Raw genomic sequence first — 19,447 nt, 5'->3', positions numbered from 1 at the left:
TAGAGAAATTGCGTTATCCACCATTTACGCTTTCCACATGGTATCTTCCATTCACCACATACTATTGGCTATAGCCCTCAAAGCCTCAAGCAAAATTTCATCGCCATATTTCATGGTAGTTGAACGTCCCTCGCCAGATAAGCCAAATGCTCTATCGTACACGGGGCATATTGTTCCAACTTCCGGAAGTGCACCTGTTTGAAAATATTGCCTCACAACCCTAGCGCTGCAGATCGAAGGCGTCGAGACGAATAAATGCTACGTTCTTTCAGCTTTCCGTAAACCAGATGAGATCACTTTAAGAAAAGTAGGTAACTTACACCTTCCGAATCTTGCTGTAAAAGCCTCGATCCATTGAATCTTTTACTCATATTTCGACCACTGCTGATGATTAGCAAGAATCGGGTGGCACAAGAATAAATACAATACTTACTTCGTAAGAGATGTGACAGGATCCAGGGTGTTCGAGACAAATAGAATTGGTTCTGAAGTTGAGCCTCCAACGGGACCTGAGGAGGGCTGTTAGGGTTCAATACTCCATACCACGAGTAAAAAACATACCTGGAAATATAAGTTTTGGTCTGAGCTTCCAAAAAGCGCACAACATCCGGTTTTTTGCCCAACGATCGCCCAAATAGATGCTCTCCTTCCTTACTCGCTGCCAATATTTCAGGTAATCAGTGGCAGTCATATTGGTTTGATCGGGCCCATCAGAGCACGAGATGGCTCCAACAACCTCCTCGGCATAGTCGATAGGCGGCGAGAAGCAATTTATGGAGTATGGATCACTCAAACGACATCTTGGTGTAAGATCCTGCCATGGATATTCAATTGACTTGGAATTTGCAAGAAGTGTTCCGTTTCTTTGGGAGACTTCATACAAAATGCTTGCCAGTCTCTCAAATTCTTCGAATGGTGAGTACAAGGCTAATCGAACTGCACCTTTCACATCGCTACTCGTGATGAGCTCGGGTCCACGTACGTCAGAGATAGATACTGGAACGGGAGCATCTGTGACAGAAGTGATAATATCGTCTAAAATATCATGAATATGTTCTGGGCCTCTGTTGGAGTAAAGAGCACAGCGTTCAGGACCTGCTTCAAAACAGTACTCAGAAAACTTTTTTATGATGGCGTCTGCATCTTCGAGATTCCCATCCCAGGTGCCTTTTTGGTTAGCAGAGTCGAATAGAAATTTGAATATAAGGAGGAGGAATTTACCAGCGTAATGGCGATCGGCATCAACCACACCATCAAGAACCATTCGGCCAACAAGATCCGGATACATAGCTGCAAAGGTCGTGCCTAGCAAGGTTCCATACGAGAAACCCCAGTACTGAATCTTATCTACAGATTCTATCTGCGATGATTTAGTGTATTCTTGACCTCGGCTTGGCAATTTTACCCTTGATTTAGACAAGACCTCCACGATCGCTTTCATGTCCATTGCAATGACTGGTGTATTCATGTGTGCTCCTAATGCATCCTCTCCATTCTCATCAACACCCATACGTGTATAGCAAGCATCAGCAAGGGCGTGTTTTCTCGCCCACATAAGTTTGAAGGCTGTGCTGGAGCTCCCCAACATCCCTTCAGCGTCTGAAGCGATATTCCAATTCATTCGTTGAGCAGCATCGGGAAAGCATATAAAAGTAGGAGTCGTAAAACCAGTTCCCCGAGGATCAAACGAGACAATATCAAAATACTTGCTAGTGACTTTGGTGTTACTAGTATCATCAGGATTTGAGGGAGAGTCTACGATGGTCTGTAGATTACGTGCTTGATTCCTGGCAAGATTGATACCCGAGCCTCCTGGACCACCTAGAAGTCGATCATTATTTGCTCTAGCTTCATCGAGGGAACATCACTAGCTTACCTGGATTGATAATGATAGAACCACCATTTCGTGGATCACTCGCGTGTACCTTTGATGGGAGTTTGATCAATGCTATTGCCACACGCCTCGAATCGGTCGATTGGTTATTCCAATCGAGTGGTAGTTCGAGACGCGCACATTCAAATGATCTATAGCAAGGATAAAAGCTTAATTCTGATGATGGTGTAATCTATAAAGGGACCCATATTAGCAATTAAGCTTCAATAAGGATTGTGGAAACTTGCTGTTTCCCAATCAAAATTCTCTGGATCGTGAATAAAAATGTTGTTCTGGCTAGGCAAAGAATCCCATAGAGCTCTAGGAAAGTAGGAACTCCAGATGTCCTTTGAAACAACAGCAAATGCTAAAATAAACACGATCAGAAGTAGATGGCGAATATAATGCCCACGCTTGCCAAGACATGAGTCCCTCTGCAGAGGGGTTCTATTTCTTGGCTGTGTGGAAGCGAGGAGATCCTCTTGAGCGCAATGCTTTGACCATTTCACCGCTGACATTTCACTCATTTTTCTGTTCTTCGTCTTCTTTCCCCCTTTCTATGGGTCTGAGTTTTAAAGTACTCTAATACTCTGGTACTAGTTCTGATACTTATCAACGTTTATGTCATAGGTGTTGCGCCTGTGTTTAATCAAGGAAAACATCTACAGAGGAAAATAAGCAGATAACGCTCAAATATCACACTCTGCAAGGGGTCCCAACCTAACCTAGGATAGCAGCTTTCGTTATCTTTAAGCTGACATCTATGTCATACTCGTATGTGGTGTGGCTCGAGAGACTAGGGGTTGTGTGGCTTAGATTCAGGGGGAATGCCGTCAGCCACCGAGTATCATCTCCCATTCCCGCATTGTTTACTCATTCTGTGCCTTCGGCTTTTTAGTATAGCAAACATCACGCTACGCCTAATTTTACCGCTCGAGTTGATTATTAAATTTCACTATTAAGATTTGAAGTCATATCAGTAGATAGTTTTCGTTTAGTCTCCAATGCCCAAGGTAGCGAAAGGAAGGAGACAGCGAGCATACCGGCCAAAGACCAAGACCGGTTGCTTAACTTGTAGGAGTAAGTTTCAGAAAACTAAAAGGATAACAAAACCTAAATTACTACATAGTACGAAGAATAAAGTGTGACGAGGCAAAGCCCGCATGTCTTAAATGTACATCAACTCGTCGGATATGTCCAGGCTATCATGTCCCAACCCTGGACCCGTCACCTTCGGATAACATGAGTCTTATCAAAACAAACTCTTCATTTGAAATCCTCAGTTCCCCGCAATCAAAGCGATCATTTGCATTCTTCGTGCAACGGACTTGCTCTCAATTAGCCGGATTTTTCGGTTCCGATTTCTGGGAGAGACTCGTGCTTCAAACTGCTCATCACGAGTCCGCTGTACGCCATGCCGTGGTAGCCCTAGGCGCTATCCATGAATCGTCAGAGCAGAAGACGCGAATTTCTGATATCGATAAGGCTTTTGCTTTGGAGCAATATAACTTTGCGATTAGAGATCTCTTAGCTCCTCTGTCTCGGAATGAGAAGCGAGGTGTTGATGTTTGCCTTATTGCTTGCATTATTTTTGCTAACTTTGAGGTATTTCTCGTTTCTTTGACTATTGTGCTGTTAAGATTAATGTGCTTGCTTAGATGCTAATTCTCACAGAGTATAGCAGGGCAGCGTGCGTCGGCAGGAGCACATATAAAAAGTGGCGCGAAGCTGCTGCGTGAAACCGAATGGGACCAACAGAATGGAATGGTTTATCATCAAACACTGGGTTCGAAAAGTCCTGTCGATTTGTATGCTTCTCCAGGTGCTCTAGCTAGAATATATTCAGGATTAGACAGAGAATGTACGACAATAAAAGGTTTTGTATGTCCTTTGTCCTTCCCCTCATCTCCCTGTCTATACTTTGATTAATATTATTGCTACAGTTAGCCGAGCGTTACGAACCTTTATTCTATGGAGACTCACTCTCTGGAATAATAAACGACAATGTTCCTATATACTTTCGCAATGTCGAAGAAGCCAAAAACTGTTTTGAATACGGTTGTTACCTATTCCAACGCAGTGTCGCGCGTGCTTCCGAGCCTCCAGCCGATGCTGTAAATTTCCCCATCGATTTCGAAACCCGTATTCGTCAGATCATTGATAATTTTGAAGCTCTACATTCAAAATACTCCCATGACCTCCAAGCATTTATAGCAGCGAGAGGCTCGTCTTTCACCCCAAAAGAAGATATCGCCGTTGCAGTACTACAACTTCACTCGTTGGACAATCACATATCATGCTATATCCAGTATTTGCCTCTAACACATCGCTTACACTGGAGTGAATTCATGCCTCAAATTCAGAGAATGATAATGCTGGGCCAGAAAATCGTCGCTTATATCTTATCCGACAGTAGCTGTGGAGAATCAACCATTTCTTTTAATTTGGACATGGGCGTTATCATCCCTCTTTATAATCTAGTTCGCCATTGCAAGGATCCTATAATTCGTCGACAGGTTATTCGTCTTCTCCGCTCCTTTGAACGTCAGGAGGGACTTTGGAATAGCGTACTAGTCGCGAATGCTTTGGATAGAATTGTGGAAATTGAAGAAAGTGTATGGAGCGAAGTGGACGCTTACTCTGACCAGAGACCGTTGAGTGTTGATCCAATCCTTGAGTTGGATTCTAGAGGAGGTCGGTTGGTATATACCCGACAAGGACAAGATATCAATTCTCCAATCAAGGTAGTCGAGGAGATGTTCACTTGGTGAGTCTGCGCCATCAGGACTTAGAATCCAAGCTTGGGCGGGTGAGATACAGAACATACTTCTGATGAACATGTTAAGATGATTCATGCAAATCACATTCAACTCATCGTCCATGTTTGAGAATCCTATCACTACTTGTGAGATTACCTCTAAGTGGCATTACGACCCAGGCTTAATGATCTACTCGTAAAACCCGTGCACATGAGTATTATCCAAGTGATAGGGTAAAAAGTGTTTGTGTTGCCTTGCTCTTCGCTATATATTGGGTATGGCTATAACCTCTTATATCCAAACAATCTTACAGCTCGTAAAGATCCCAACATTCCCACAGCTAGCCACTATTCTATACCCCAGATACCAACAAGTCGTCTTTTCCATGCAGGACATCCAACTGACACACAATGGTCTTACAATGTTTAATCTTAATGAGATACTCATCTCATCTCCTCAGTAGCTCACATGTCACATCACCCCTGCAATATTCAACACCAGCAAAAAAAAGCTTCTTATCTATAATTACCAAGTCCAAGACAAGCGAGTATCTTCCAAACGGATACGTAATGTAACGCACCAGCTATACCAGAAAATAACCACAAACTCCTTCTCCTCCTCTATTCAATTTCCTGCAGCTTATTTCCTCACCCCACCCATCTATCTATCTTCCACCAATAAACCTCCCACATTCATCTCCTCGCCCAATAGTATCTTTTCACCTTCACATTAGTAACTCCTACCAAACTGTACAATGGAAATATCGTCCCCGCCATAAACCTCATCTGATGTACCCGCTACAACATCTGTTTCTGCGCTAGAGTCGGGGTTCATCTACCCCTTGCACTTACACATCCCCTTCGCACCTACTAAGTAACCAACTCCAAGTCCCTCTCAACTACCAAAACCCAATCCTCCATCGCCCTTCCATCTCCCTCGTGCTTTCACGCCTACGTCCTACAACCTACGACCCACAATGAAAGTAACATAATAGAAATCGTATTTCATACACACTATCTATCTTTCTGCTTTCAGCTCTTCCAAATCTATCTATCTATAATAATCTTCATGCGCGCTAAAAAGAAGAAGGAGCCCAACCAACCCCACCCAATACATCAATCCGAAGGAAGAAAACTTCTTTCCCTCCGCTAACTAATCTATGCACGCAATATACGCTCAATATAACCGCTCCACTCCTTGTGAATATTATTTCTCAATCCCCGATCTTCACGCTGTACCCATGACTCTCTTAACTCTCAACCAAACCTCGAAAGCTTCCAATTTCAACCCCACCCTCACATATCCCAACCACGCCACCAACAATCTAAATCCGTTCGTCGGCCACAAAAGACTACCCCTCGCTTTTATTTGCTCCAACTGCTCCTCAAAAACCGTTCTCGTACAATATCTCGCCAGAATCAAGAAAGTCCTCACAGGTCCCTGTCGCGTATGTAAATTCTCATCCAAACTCCTCGTCAAGTCATTCGTTTTCAATATCAACAAAATAATTCGCGGAACCTGTCCCAACATTTGTACAAGTTGTTGAAGCATTCCTTCACCCAATGCATCATTAATATTTTTCTTCTCTTCTTCCGATCGCTCGAGTGCTACATCTTTGGTTAGGATGGTGTAATCGCGACCTGTAATAGCCGAGGCGAATAGGGGGAATTGTTCATCGGTTACACCAGCCACTTCTTTAGCGTATTTGCGCATGCGGGGTTCATTAGCGTCAATTACTGCTAGCCAGAGTTTTGCATAAGAGCGACGGAGTTCGAGAGGTATATCGCGGTACAGACCATGGTCGTAAAGAATGACGTCGAAATTGGAGCCACGGCGGTTGTCGTTTTTGCGAATAGCGAGATTACCCCCGTGAGGATCGCAATGTAGAGGAGCATTGTTGCCGAAGATCATTTCGTTGAAGATACGAGCGAGGGCAGCGGAAACTTCATCGCGATCGATACCATTAGAATCAAGAAATTCGAGATCATCCAATCGGTGTCCTGCAACATTCTCCATAACCAATATACGTTTCTTCGCCCACAAAACATCAGGTATAATCAATGGTAGTTCCGGTATCCGTGAGAAGTAATCCTTTGTCCGTAAAGCATTCTTTCCTTCTTCGGTAAAGTCCAGTTCGATTGGCAATGAAATCTCCATTTCCGATGATAACCATTCTAGATCATACTCCGGGAAGAATCTCTTCAGCGTCGCAAATGTGAAGCTAGTTAATGCCAGATCAAGAGCCGCCCATTCCGCCAAGTTTGGATGTTGGACCTTCACCGCAACCTTTTGTCCCGTTTCCTTGACAGTAGCTAAATGGACCTGAGCTAGAGATGCTGCCCCTATCGGTAGAGGTGCAAATTCAGAGAAGTAATCCGAAAGTTGTTCGCCGGTATCCATCATAAACATATTCTCTATCGACTCCAAGGATGAAACAGGGCATTTATCCTGCAAGGGTATAAATGTAGTCGTCCATTCTAAAGGCAGGAGATAATTCATAGCACTCTGCGAAAACCAATTAGCCGACGCATGATGCATCTAGATATAAATAAATCCCCTACCAAATGTTGCCCAAGTTTTATAAATATACTCCCATTCTTCTCCAAGACTCTCAATGTCCGGTCTGCACATCTCTGATGACAATCTTTCAATCTCCTATCCTGTTCTGCCTGATCTTCAATCTTCTCATTGTGGTTCAACGTAACTCGATAACTGTCGCCCCTCGAATTAGCCACTTGTCCCAAACGATCCTACACAATGCTGGAAAACCACTCACTCATTGATACAAACAAACAACGTACTGACCACTCTCCCTGTCCTCTCAACCGCTTCATACGCGTGCCTTATATCATCCGTGAAAGCAAGTCCCGTTGCCGCCACGCCCCCCACGGCAGAAGCCATAACCACTTTATTTCCCCTGCCGTTCTGCTGATATCCATTCCCATATCCATGCCCATATCCATTTCCTCCTCTCTTCCCCGTCGAATACGACACATTCTGCACCCAAGATTTCCTAGTCCCTCTCTGTACACATCTCCCACAAGTCCACGAAATTGTCTTTGCACACGGTCTCGCCCTCGCCCACGCCGATGCCGATGCGAGATTAAGTCCCTTCATATCTCTACCTTGCGTATCGAACACGTAGAACAAATTCCCATGCGAAACCCACACAAAACTCTCCTTGAGAAATTATCGAACACGATCCATCAATTCATAAATTCCATTACAGGCAAACGATTCATAAATAGGTACTCAATGCAAAAGTGTTGAGGACTTATCTATCTCTTTGGAAAAAAAGTGGTAAAGTCCCTTGTTTAGTGATCCTTGTCGATCGAACCCCGAAGATCGCATGACGTCCTCTATTTATTTCCCATGTTCAAAAAAACCATCCGATTATTTGAGTTTATCCACCTACTAGGTATACATAATACAGCTACAAGCAAATGAGAAGAGAAATGTGAAGTTACTCAAATTCCTCTGATCAATTTACAAAAACCAGTTCACCATGGCTCCTCGCAAATTCAATTTAAATGGCAAGGTATCAATCATATTATTCCATTTCCCTTTATCCATCCATCCAATCCCCTCCATCCCTCCCAGCTCCTTCTCAGCTCCCACTAACAACCCCTCCTTCTAGACCTTGACTGCTCCTCTAGCAGCTGCAACCATGGCACTACTCCTATTCACATACACCCGCACATCCATCCGGGCAGCCAAGCAGAATGCTCAAAAACATCGCGAAGCAGACGGTGGACAAATCGATTGGGCCAATGAAAGTTTAAGGCGTCATGGACAATTAGATGCACCTGTGGAGCAAACGACTGTGAAACAATTATTAGGAACGGCGAAAGATAATTTGGAGGAATTGAGGAGGAGAGGAAATGCGCCTGAGAGGCATGAAGTGGAGAGGAAGTTGAGAGAGAGAGCGGCGAAGGGAAGAGAAGGTGGTTTTGCTGGGAAAGCAGAATAATGTCGAATGAAAATAACAATGGAGATGGGAACGGTGTTTAGGTTTATTGAAGTACACAGCTACTTCACCGATTTATCTTTCGAGGTTACATGTGGGAGTTTAAGGAGATCTTTACAAGACTGCATATTCAGGTCAAGGTGGAATATCAAACAATCATTTGCCATGATGGCTAATACCATCTATAAGTACAATTCCCCTGTTCACAAAAAGGTATAATTCAGATACGAACGTCTGTAATATCTTCCATAAACACAAAGGCCGCATCATGCCAACTCAATACCTAATGGCTGAGTACATGACCGAACGCCCGCAAACTTCAAATGCTTTAAAATGCAAAAAATGCTTCTTGGTTTCTTCAATACCTCAAACCTCAGAGGTGAATGCCGATTTTTTTGAAGCTTATACATCTTGCCGAGAAAGATGGTCCAATATGTGAGACATTTACCAATCTTCTCCCGATTTCCGTAATCCTTCTGCCTTGGCATGATTTAAATGTTTCATAACATATTCATAGGTGAGCATGGTGGTTGTGGCCGCAGGTACCGCTCTCATCATATTCGTGCCCATACCTGCATAGAATGCCCTCCATCCTTCTTCGCGTAATATCGTTTTAAATGTCATCACAATGCCCCTATATTTCGGGACCGCTTGTTTGACTTGAGCAAGGGGATTGGAAGCCCCGTGTTGATGGGAGTGTCCTTCTAGACCTCCCCTAAATGCGCCATATTCTGTTGAAGCAGCTGGCATGGATCTTTGTTGAGTTTGAAGTCTTGTTCGAATGACTTCGTGAGGATAGGTGGTAGAGCTTGCTATGACCTTACTGAGCACACTTGCGGATAATACTCCAAATAGATGAGCACTTTCATCACCTTCTGCTGACTCTCCCATCCCCTTGCCTGTGAACTTCTTCTTGAGATATTCATAAGCTGGAAACTGGACAGCCACATGTGTCAAACCAAGTAGTGCAGGAGTCAGACCAGAATAAAAGGATAGGATTCCTTCAGTCCTGTACATTACTTTTGCTGCATCTAGAGTTGACCGATAATGCCAAGGTGGTCTGGCTCCGTTATTCTTTGCCTTGCGGCTAACTTGTGACATCAGACGTGTCTTTATAACCCAGATAGGATTCGTAACCATTGTCGACGAAGCTCCAGCAATTATTGAGGACCAAAAATTGACCACTACTGTATTATCTGTAGAGATTTATTTAGCTTCCATCGTCATTGTCAAGATTTACTCATAATTCATACCAGTATGAGGTCCAAAGAACTGTTTTGATCTACCATAGACCGTAAACCAAACTGCCCATGTAGGTAGATAACCAAGGATAATTGGACCAAGGCCTCGATACAATCCTTTCAACCCCTCTTCCCGCCATATCACCCTTCCAGTTCCAAGTAAACCATTATATACCGCTTGTCCTGCAGGTAGTGACCCTAGTCCTTGTGCGGCTCTGAACCCCCCTTGTGCTTGTAGTTTCGTCTTAATAACATCTAGTGGACAAGTGACAACTCCAGAAGTAAAACCACCGACCGCGCCCGCAAATGCATTGAATTCCCATTCCGCCCTTGTTCTAGCTATTCTCTCCAATCTAGTAATAGGTGAATCTCCTCCTCCAAACGTTAAACTCGATGTGAATTGTTGGGTGGTAGGTTGAGAGGATGCAAAATCCTCAGATCCCGATGACGATGGCGTGCTGCGTTCATGTGACATTGTAATTGTTGTTGGCGCAAATATCTAATAGCTTCTGCTACTTCAGCCAGAGGCAGGCAGAAGTGAATCTCGCGGAGAGGAAAGCCGCCGATGAGTTTGGAAGGCCTTCACTGATAGTCGCCGTTCTTTTCTTGCAATCTCGTGTCCCGGTGTGCGGGGAAAGATCCCACGCAGCACGCCAGTGACACAACAGCTAACGGTTATCGCAGGCCATTGACAATCGCCTGGATGTTTGTTGAAGTTTCGTGGATTGTGCGAGCGTTGAAAAGTTGGAAAGGTGGGCTTTTTGGTTCTTTGAGGAAAGTGGGTGGAGGGTTTTGTGGTTGAGGGAAACACCGGACTTCAAGACCGGCTCAAAATTCTCGGAAGCTTGTAAAATAGATAATCGCTTGAGAAAAGGGTCGAACCGCCAAGCCAAAGTAAGAAGCAGGTACAATCTAAAACAGAGGATGAAATCTTATGGTTGAGCTTGTGATTGAATCTGATTTGATGATATTTGTGATTATGAGAATATCTATTAGATGTTCTAGATATCAAAAGAAGAAAGAGGGTTGTGTGGGAGATGTAGGTTACGTTAAGTAGGTACACAGGAAAATAGAACTACGAGTAGAATATCATAATTCTAATTCAACAAAGTGGGGGAAATCAACCCGTTTGGTTCGATACAGGGAAAGCTTGATTTTAAGAGGCCTAGGTAGGTGAGTGATAGATGGATGATAGGAATGATAGGTATGTCATGTATGAACAGTTGGAACTTGAGTATAATTGGCTTATTGCTACACCTGATATCTAGATGTTTTGTAGGTACCTACCCCCTCCTATCCTATCCTATCCTATCCTATCCTACCATGAACGAGCATTCAATGGCACAGCAGCATCTCTACTAGCATCTTATATGAACCATAATCTAACGAGTGCTCAAACTGTGATTGATGCACTGATGCACTGATACAATATTCTAATTCTACTCGAGCAGCCGGCCAATGTAGAAAAACCACAATTAGACGAATAGTTCTCACAGTATCTTGATCATCATGAACATTCTACTTCACGCCATGACATGATCTATTAAACAGCAGATCTTCAAACCCGAATTGAGAAGGGAAACCATTACATACACCTCTCAAACAAACCTTCATCTCAAACAAAGAAATTCATCTCATCCCACATCCACGTGCCTCTTTTCCACATCCACCTCTACTCTCTCTCTCTCTTTCCACACAAACTCATCTCATTGTGAACATTAATCATGCCGATATCTTCCCCCACCCATTTTATTCCGTTCCGTCCCTCATTCCTCCCAACCAATCACAGACTCCTCAAACAACGCTGACTCGCTTACCTAATACACTCATAACTTTTGAACTTCACTCTCGATATACACCACCATAATCGTCGAATTCCCCTCTCTCCCCAATACCACCCCTCCCAACCCACCCATCATGTCTGCACCATCGTTAGCAAGCTGGATTTCCAAGAAGCCCGGGCTCTTGAAGATGATGAAGCCTTTGGCCTCATGGTACACCAATGCTGCTGGATACCGTCAGTTGGGATTGAGGTATGCGATATTTTTGATTCTACCTAAAACATGCAATACAGGAACATGCATGGGAATTGGGATATGCGAAGCAGAGAAGAGAAACTAACACGTCACAAAATTACAGAGCCGATGATTTACTCCCCGAGGAATCCGAAGAGGTTCTTCTTGCGCTCAAGCGTTTACCGCAAAAAGAAGCTTATGATCGTGTTTTCCGTCTGCGAAGAGCTGTCCAGGTACGCATGCCATTGCTCGCTCTCCAAGCAATTGAGGAAATAAAATGAGACGCATAACTAACAATCTTATAGTGTTCCGTTCAACATCAACTTTTGCCCAAGGATCAACACACCAAGCCCGAAGACGTGAGTCTCATTCATTTCTGCCAACATATTTCAACGCTCGTTCTAATCATTATACTTCACAGGATTACGCATACCTCTCTCCCATCATTGCCGAGATCGAAGCCGAGGCCAAGGAACGTGCTGATTTGGAATCATTGACCATTACCAAGAAGAACTAGAGAGGAGAAAAGCAGAGGATGCGGATGAGGCGACGCTGGATATGTATATTTGGGAAGGTGGGAAAGGCAAGTGAAGCGAAGGAAGGAGATGAGATGAGAATTTTAGAGGATGGGGAACGAAAAGCACCGAGATGAGATATGATGCTCTGTACTTTATAACGATGATCATCAATTCGAAAAACAAAAAGTCACTCTACTCTATATGATGATTGTATGAAGGGGGAAATGAGATGTCGTGCAACTTTACAATCTCGCTGTCTAGATAGACTGGCTGGATTGGAGTCTGGAGCCAGCCGTGGCGATACAATTAAGAAGAAAAGACATCTCGATATTGAGCCTAATTAAGGTATGAAAAAAATATCCCGTAACCCAAGCCGAGTCTAAATCTAGAGCACTCCTCATACGAAAATCTAAGCGTCATAACCTTAAACCAAAATAAATCTCAAGCAAGAGAAAAGAACATTCGAACAATCAGATACCTGAATCACAGAACGTCAAGCAAGCAAGCGTCAAACATATCCTCGCCCCCTCTTCAATTATCCAATCCTCCAGTCCTCCAATCCTCCAAAGCTTTTGACTTTGCCCGGTCCTTCTCCATCTCATGACCATAACCCAATCTAGCCCAATCTCAAATATCGAGAATCTTCCTGATCTGATCTGTGAGACCAAATACCATCTAGCCATCTCCCACCACCACGAATCCAAACACAAGTCCGTGTCACAAATCATCATCACAAGAAGAACCATAAACACACATCCAACTAACACAAAAAGACTTCCTCTCATTCGCAAACCAGTGTATCTACCCAGTAAGCTATTCTATCTATTCCACCCTCTGCTCTCCTCTCCTTTCCCTCCTCTCCCAAAACTTTTGATTTCCTCTCAAGACCACTCAACTATCCACACCCACACACCCACCTATCCACCCATCCATTGTTCATAAATACCTCAATATCCATACCCATAGAAACATTTACAAATCTCACAACCTCTACTCCCTCTCAACCAAATCCGCACTCTCACTCTCATTCTCATTCTCATTCTTATTAAATCCCCACCTTCCTATTCATCATCCTCCATTTTTTCATCCAGTGCACCACAGAAGAAATAAGACCATTCATAAACAAATCGCAATTGGGACATTTCTATTACAGTGGTATGCTGTCCTTACAACCATGCTTGCTAACAAGCCCAAGCCCTTATCTTCATTCATAAAAAATGATCAAACTCCCGGACCCCCTAGAATGAAAAATGAAAAAAGTTCGGTACAAGAAATCTCGAAGTTAAAAAAACCCCTTCGAAAATAGGTTGGGGGGAATCATTTTTCCCCTCCTTTCTGAACGTTGGTTCCTTTTCCGAATCCAATCATACAAAATCTTCTCTTTCTGACTAAAAAAACTCCGTATATGCATTAAGACGTGTCCGAACGAATTTCTTAATACAGTGGCATCTCAAACGTTGTTACCGGGCTTCTCCTCCGTGTCCATGTGCCAGACGACATAGTTGGGCAATCCAATAACTTCATACCCTGCTCTCTTGGCCATTTTTGCAAACCCTTCAGTCTCGGCTTGATTTTCGAATGCGTAGGCGGGGAAGTTAATTCCTATATATTGGTCAATACTTTGCCCTCTTAAGAATTAACGGGCACAATTACCTGATCTGTGAACATCTGCCTTGACAATAATGTTGACTCCACCAATACCATCAAGCTTGACTTCCTCATCCTTGTTTTCTCTCCAATTACCCATCAAAGCCATGTAAGTACGGCCAGTATCGAATTCTTTATAACCTGAGTATTGTTAATATAGTGTCACAAAAAGGTTGAGGTTAATACATACCTTCGACAATAACTGTGTCTTTGTCAAGCTTCGAGGCAAGCTTAAGTGCTTTATCCGACTCGATCCATGAGTTGTAATCAACTAGAGACAATTAGCATCCACCGCAGACTTCCGGGTGTGGTCTAGACTTACATCGACCCTCAATATCAACCCCATCACGGTATCGATGGAACCAGACGTCTGCAGAAGTCAGTAAATGTAATGAATCCTACAAAGGAGAAATATTCGTACTTGGTACAATGATATCTCTATCGTGAGCAATGAAATCCTCAATGATCTTCTCAGGACTATCAACGATGTCTGCATCTCTCCAGTAGACCCATGAATGTTCGGGTTTCAATGCCGCAGATAAGAGATAGTTTCTGGCACGAGCCATGATCTTTCTTCGGGGTGCCTGAGCTGCATATGCATGACGTTCCTCAACGGTCTGGCCCGAAACCGCACCAAAGTCCTTTTGAACAATCAAAGCACTGTTGAATGCCTCAGTTTCCTTTCCGTCCTGGATTCTGTCGAGTTCTGCAGCAAGTACAGCGAGAGTGTCATCAGATGAATCGCCAACCAAGAAAGCAAGATCAATCAAATCGTGTGGATATGACAAGAGTGAGAGTAAATCAAAGTATTTTGGCAAATATGACGCGGCATCTCGGAGAGGGTCAAGATCAAAATTCGTTCCTTGTTCGCAATTGCTTTTGTAGTAGATCGGATGGGGTTGAGGTCGACACTTTTAATGGTGGTAGAATTGACAACAACTGGCTCGTGATGATTGAAGATAACGGGTGTTTGTAAATGCGCGTTCCAGTCGGCCTGTTCATTCAATGTCATCTGCATCGGTGGTTTCGAAGGTCCCCAACAATAATATCTTTAGACACAGTACAAAATCAGCGTTGTTCATCTTCTTTGGTATTCACTGATAAGCCATGAGTGAGGTGCTTGCTTACCTTTGCATCTCTTGTGCTGAAGTACTAATTCCTCTCCATAATAATACAACGACACCAGCTAATGCTACACATAGTAAAAATCGCGTCCTTGTAAGAAATACCCATATCGCTCTCGCAGGCGGTAATTGTGCTTTTGTAGCCTTCCAATTCATGCCACCCTTTGGACCCAACATTGCGAAACCCCTGTGGCTTCAAAACCACCAGTAAGAAAAGTAGATTATATCAATTCGAGATCGCAGACGTAGAAGTAAAAGTGCCCCGAAATTCCGTTACAAACGATGGTGAAATTGCGAGCTCTTTGACACTAAAATCAGGGAGTTTTGGTAGATCTGAAGAAGTTGAGGAGGTCGCGAGTGGCAGGGAGATCCGTTCAGAGTGGCCTCGAGGTTCCTACACGAATTTAGAAATTATGCCAAGAGTGTATAAGCGAATGAAAAGAGAGGAACTAGACCTTTGTAATATTTATTGAATTTTGAGGGGAACTCCACACACAGAAAGAGAAGTTGGGAAGATGGAGAGAAGAAGTTTATAATAAGTATTTTCTTCTATACTTGATATATACATACAACATGTTCACTTACATACATTAGAGTTGTTAAAAGTGTTGTGTTATTCACTACTACCCACACCACTGTCTATCGATTAACGTTGGAATTATTTTTTTACATACACTACCATCTGATTCGTACCCTTATCAAGGTATGTTGCTTGTGTTGCGTTTGCCAATGCCTATGCCAATTTTCCTTCCTGTATGTCAATCAATGTCCGGACTCGCGAGTTCGCCTCTATCTGGATCGGATTACCTGGCCAGAAAAGGAGTCATCACGTGAGTTTGCCATTTTCCAATGAATTTGAAACACAGGTATGGTACTTGAGCTTACGGTATAAGTAGCGTTGGAGTTATTATCTGAAGTCAAGACAATCATCTATTAGTTTGAGTTTGAATATGTGACTGAACATGCAGGTATCTGTCACTCTGAAGTATTGATCAAACCACTAATACCTTGAGATAGTGGAAGTATCTTGCTCACAATTCAGTAATTAGGCTACACAGAGTTCTGTCATTCAGATTCATCAATTCATCAATTAAACGCTTGTCTCTGCAATCATCAAAACAATACAAAATGTCTACAAGACGATCAGCTCGTTTAAGTGCAGCTTCTATTATCACCGAGAAACCATCTGAAACTACGTCTGCTTCTCCTGTGGCGAAAACTACCAAGGCTATCGTTGGAAATGGTCCAGCAGGATCTAAGGTGCAAGCCAGCAGGAAGAGAAAGGCTGTATCTTCAGAGATATCAGATTCTTCACTGCCTCCTATAATATCAAGCCCCCCCCAAAAAGGAGGCTATATCTCCCAAAGAATCCGAACCATCTCTGCCTCCCATTAAACCAAATCCCAAAAAGAGGAAAACTGCTTCGAATGAATCATCCGACTCCCTATCCGCCAAGAATGCACCTCTATCAACCCCAAAGAAAAAGAAAACCTCTTCGATTCTTCCGCCTCCAGTGACTCCAACTCCGGCAGCTATCGGGTCAATGTCTAGTCCTTATAAAGACATTGATGATAGTATGCCTCCACCTTCTGTTCCCGTTGATCGTCTTGCAGTTCTTAATGGAACAAATGCTCCCTTGGTAACACCTGAAACTCATCGACTCCTTGCCAATAAATCTATGGACGAAGTATCTCCATCGAAGCCACCTGCAGTAAAAGTATCAACCTCCGATGTTTTGAACAAAGCTATAGAGCACTTGATCAAAGTTGAGCCGAAGTTGAAACCAATCATCGAGAAACACCCGTGTAAGATGTTCTCCGCTGAGGGGTTAGCTGAAGAGATTGAACCATTCAGGGCGTTAGTCAGTGGGATTATATCGCAACAGGTAGGAAGGATCTTAGAACAAACAGTTGTTCCTTTGTATGTGTATAGTCCTGACATAAAATTAGGTCTCCGGTGCAGCAGCCAAATCTATCAAGGCTAAATTTGTAGCTCTTTTCAATCCACCTGATTCAGATCCATCTACTCATACATTCCCTACCCCTTCCGCTATTGTAGCTACTGACATAGCTAATCGTGAGCACAATCCTTTACTCATACCTTGTCTCCAACCTCGATATCCTCATGCTCCTATTCATTCAATTTACCTCCCTGTCCCTCTTTTATGCCCCTTTTCACTAACAGATTCAGTCCGTACCGCTGGTCTCTCTCAACGAAAAGCCGAATACATCTCCGGCCTCGCCCTCAAATTCACAGATGGCGACCTAACCACTCCCTTCCTCCTCAACGCCTCCTACGAAGAAGTTTTCGATTCCCTAATTCAAGTACGCGGTCTCGGTAAATGGAGTGTCGAAATGTTTGCCTGTTTTGCTCTCAAACGTCTCGATGTTTTCAGTACCGGAGATTTAGGAGTTCAGAGAGGAATGGCCGCGCTCGTTGGAAGGGATGTTGAGAAATTGAAAAAGGCCGGAAAGGGAGCAAAAGGAGGTGGAAAATGGAAGTATATGTCGGAGAAGGAAATGGAAGAGATGGCTGAGAAGTTCAGTCCATATAGGTGGGTTTTTTATAAACTCGTTCTTGTTATTTGGGGGGGGTATCTCCAACGAATCTAACCTCTGTCCAATTGCCATGCGAATACGTCACTTTTGTATTTTGATGATGGGTGTCAGTTCACTCATCCGAATTGCAGATGCTAAGTTTCTATTCAAGTCCCTTCTCAGCTCTAACCCTTCTCCTTGCTCTCGCTACGGTATTAGCTCACAGAATTTACTCACAAGAGTTCTGTCTGCGCTCCGTATCTTGCCTTCATAAATTCCCACAATTGTTGTTTGAGACTTATTACAAAGCTGACAACAACACCAGAACTATTTTCATGTGGTACATGTGGCGAGTAGAAGATACCGATATCACTACCCTTGAAGAATATTCTTGATCCTAGAAGGTTGCGCATGTATACAACTGTACATTGCAGCATACACTATCCAGGGAGAAGGGAAGAGACAGGAAATCCTCTCAATATGAATATGAGGGTTAACGAACGGAGTTTTTTATATGGAAAGTTAGCTCACGATTTATGGAAATGGGACATTGAGACTCAGGATGCGAAGTCAAGACAAATTGCAAAACATAGCACACCGAAAGGGGGTAATGACATTTTACAATTCATACTTCATAATTTATCTATGCAGATATACAAGATTGAGATATAGTATATCATAAACAACGGCAAATGATTTTCTCACTATTGTATAGCACAATTCAAGACTCTTAATTGTTTTATTGGTAAGTTACATTCTGTAGTGTTCAATCGATTGTCAATTAAATTGTCATATCCATATCCATATGCATCCGTCAGTTCTTAATCCTCAAATGTGAGCCCCGATCCACCTCTAGCTCCTTCGCTCTGTAGTCTCTTGTGTATTGCTTCATTATTCTCATTCCTATCTCCTTGACTATTCACTGTATCATACCACATCTCACTTCACCTCACTCACCTCACTTCACCTCACTCACCTCACTTCACCTCACTCACCTCACTTCACCTCACTCACCTCACTTCACCTCACTCACCTCACTCACCTCACTCAGCCCATTCTATCTTTCATCTCTCATCTCTCAACAAGTATACTATTCCTAAACCAGTCAGCCCAGTCACTCCGGCCCACCAGATATGAATACACATACACAGACCTCAAATAAATAAATCATATTGTATCATGGATGGAGACCAAAACTACATACATAGCAGCTAACGAATTCAAACAAACAGAATCACAGCCCCCAAAACATCGACGCAAGATACAAGATACTGGACATCTCAAACTAGATTGGAAAGCGAGGGAAGGTTGTAATAATATACTTAGGTAATGTAAGTAACGAAACGAAATGAGACCAGACAAGATGAGATGAGATGAAACCAAACGGTTTTTGTATCTGGTGTTTGACGTATTGATACCTGGGTATCTACATACTTACATAGGTACTCGATGTTGTGGATGTACAATGGTAATATGCTTATGTATATGTGTCTTGATAGGTGCAGGATCTATTCTACATGTGTAGACATGCAAGCATCAGAAACATTGATATCAAGCACTACGAGCAGTGTTCTAGAGCATCGTGGATGGAATCACAAATTATGTTTCTCCATCTTTTCAGTGTTTCACCTTCAATTCGTCCATCTGTCTACCTCTCTACCCTTCCCACTGTTGTTCCAGAGAGAGAGAGAGATTACCTACAGCAACTTAATAACCAAAATCTTCATTCATCTACCCGCCCATCCCCTCACAATACCAACACCATA

General features: G+C 43.1%; 8 protein-coding genes across 8 annotated transcripts; 4 read left to right on the top strand and 4 right to left on the bottom strand.

The window, feature by feature from the left end:
• Positions 1-51: 51 nt before the first annotated feature.
• On the bottom strand, positions 52-2,400 carry Bfra_011235 (putative alpha beta-hydrolase protein; the record flags this gene model as incomplete). The annotated part of the gene is made up of 6 exons (XM_037341566.1): positions 52-258; positions 321-384; positions 434-509; positions 562-1,821; positions 1,877-2,050; positions 2,118-2,400. The coding sequence occupies 6 exons, from the start codon at positions 2,398-2,400 to the stop codon at positions 52-54; spliced, it is 2,064 nt and encodes a 687-aa protein (XP_037188378.1).
• A 477-nt stretch (positions 2,401-2,877) lies between these two features.
• On the top strand, positions 2,878-4,644 carry Bfra_011234 (putative transcription factor cys6 protein; the record flags this gene model as incomplete). Its single annotated transcript, XM_037341565.1, has 4 exons — positions 2,878-2,953; positions 3,003-3,478; positions 3,548-3,754; positions 3,817-4,644. 4 exons carry the CDS (start codon positions 2,878-2,880, stop codon positions 4,642-4,644), a joined length of 1,587 nt encoding a protein of 528 aa, XP_037188377.1.
• A 1,215-nt stretch (positions 4,645-5,859) lies between these two features.
• On the bottom strand, positions 5,860-7,749 carry Bfra_011233 (putative abc1 family protein; the record flags this gene model as incomplete). The annotated part of the gene is made up of 3 exons (XM_037341564.1): positions 5,860-7,137; positions 7,194-7,344; positions 7,409-7,749. The coding sequence occupies 3 exons, from the start codon at positions 7,747-7,749 to the stop codon at positions 5,860-5,862; spliced, it is 1,770 nt and encodes a 589-aa protein (XP_037188376.1).
• Positions 7,750-8,137: 388 nt separating this feature from the next.
• Positions 8,138-8,863, top strand: Bfra_011232 (uncharacterized protein; the record flags this gene model as incomplete). Its single annotated transcript, XM_037341563.1, has 2 exons — positions 8,138-8,170; positions 8,270-8,863. The coding sequence occupies 2 exons, from the start codon at positions 8,138-8,140 to the stop codon at positions 8,600-8,602; spliced, it is 366 nt and encodes a 121-aa protein (XP_037188375.1). The 3' UTR covers positions 8,603-8,863.
• Positions 8,864-9,043: 180 nt separating this feature from the next.
• Positions 9,044-10,315, bottom strand: Bfra_011231 (putative solute carrier family 25 member 33 protein; the record flags this gene model as incomplete). Its single annotated transcript, XM_037341562.1, has 2 exons — positions 9,044-9,795; positions 9,853-10,315. The coding sequence occupies 2 exons, from the start codon at positions 10,313-10,315 to the stop codon at positions 9,044-9,046; spliced, it is 1,215 nt and encodes a 404-aa protein (XP_037188374.1).
• A 1,442-nt stretch (positions 10,316-11,757) lies between these two features.
• Bfra_011230 (putative ubiquinol-cytochrome c reductase complex 14 kda protein) lies at positions 11,758-12,465 on the top strand (the record flags this gene model as incomplete). The annotated part of the gene is made up of 4 exons (XM_037341561.1): positions 11,758-11,873; positions 11,980-12,088; positions 12,161-12,214; positions 12,277-12,465. The coding sequence occupies 4 exons, from the start codon at positions 11,758-11,760 to the stop codon at positions 12,370-12,372; spliced, it is 375 nt and encodes a 124-aa protein (XP_037188373.1). The 3' UTR covers positions 12,373-12,465.
• A 1,358-nt stretch (positions 12,466-13,823) lies between these two features.
• Positions 13,824-15,321, bottom strand: Bfra_011229 (putative mannan polymerase ii complex anp1 subunit protein; the record flags this gene model as incomplete). The annotated part of the gene is made up of 7 exons (XM_037341560.1): positions 13,824-13,975; positions 14,027-14,161; positions 14,211-14,291; positions 14,343-14,390; positions 14,442-14,931; positions 14,955-15,069; positions 15,149-15,321. 7 exons carry the CDS (start codon positions 15,319-15,321, stop codon positions 13,824-13,826), a joined length of 1,194 nt encoding a protein of 397 aa, XP_037188372.1.
• A 951-nt stretch (positions 15,322-16,272) lies between these two features.
• Positions 16,273-18,076, top strand: Bfra_011228 (putative dna repair protein; the record flags this gene model as incomplete). The annotated part of the gene is made up of 5 exons (XM_037341559.1): positions 16,273-16,431; positions 16,493-17,029; positions 17,094-17,220; positions 17,335-17,698; positions 18,007-18,076. 5 exons carry the CDS (start codon positions 16,273-16,275, stop codon positions 18,074-18,076), a joined length of 1,257 nt encoding a protein of 418 aa, XP_037188371.1.
• Positions 18,077-19,447: the final 1,371 nt, after the last annotated feature.

The sequence above is a fragment of the Botrytis fragariae genome, assembly GCF_013461495.1.
Source record: "Botrytis fragariae strain BVB16 chromosome Unknown tig00000225, whole genome shotgun sequence".
Classification (NCBI taxonomy): Eukaryota; Fungi; Ascomycota; class Leotiomycetes; order Helotiales; family Sclerotiniaceae; genus Botrytis; species Botrytis fragariae.
This window is presented reverse-complemented; position numbering and strand designations above follow the sequence as displayed.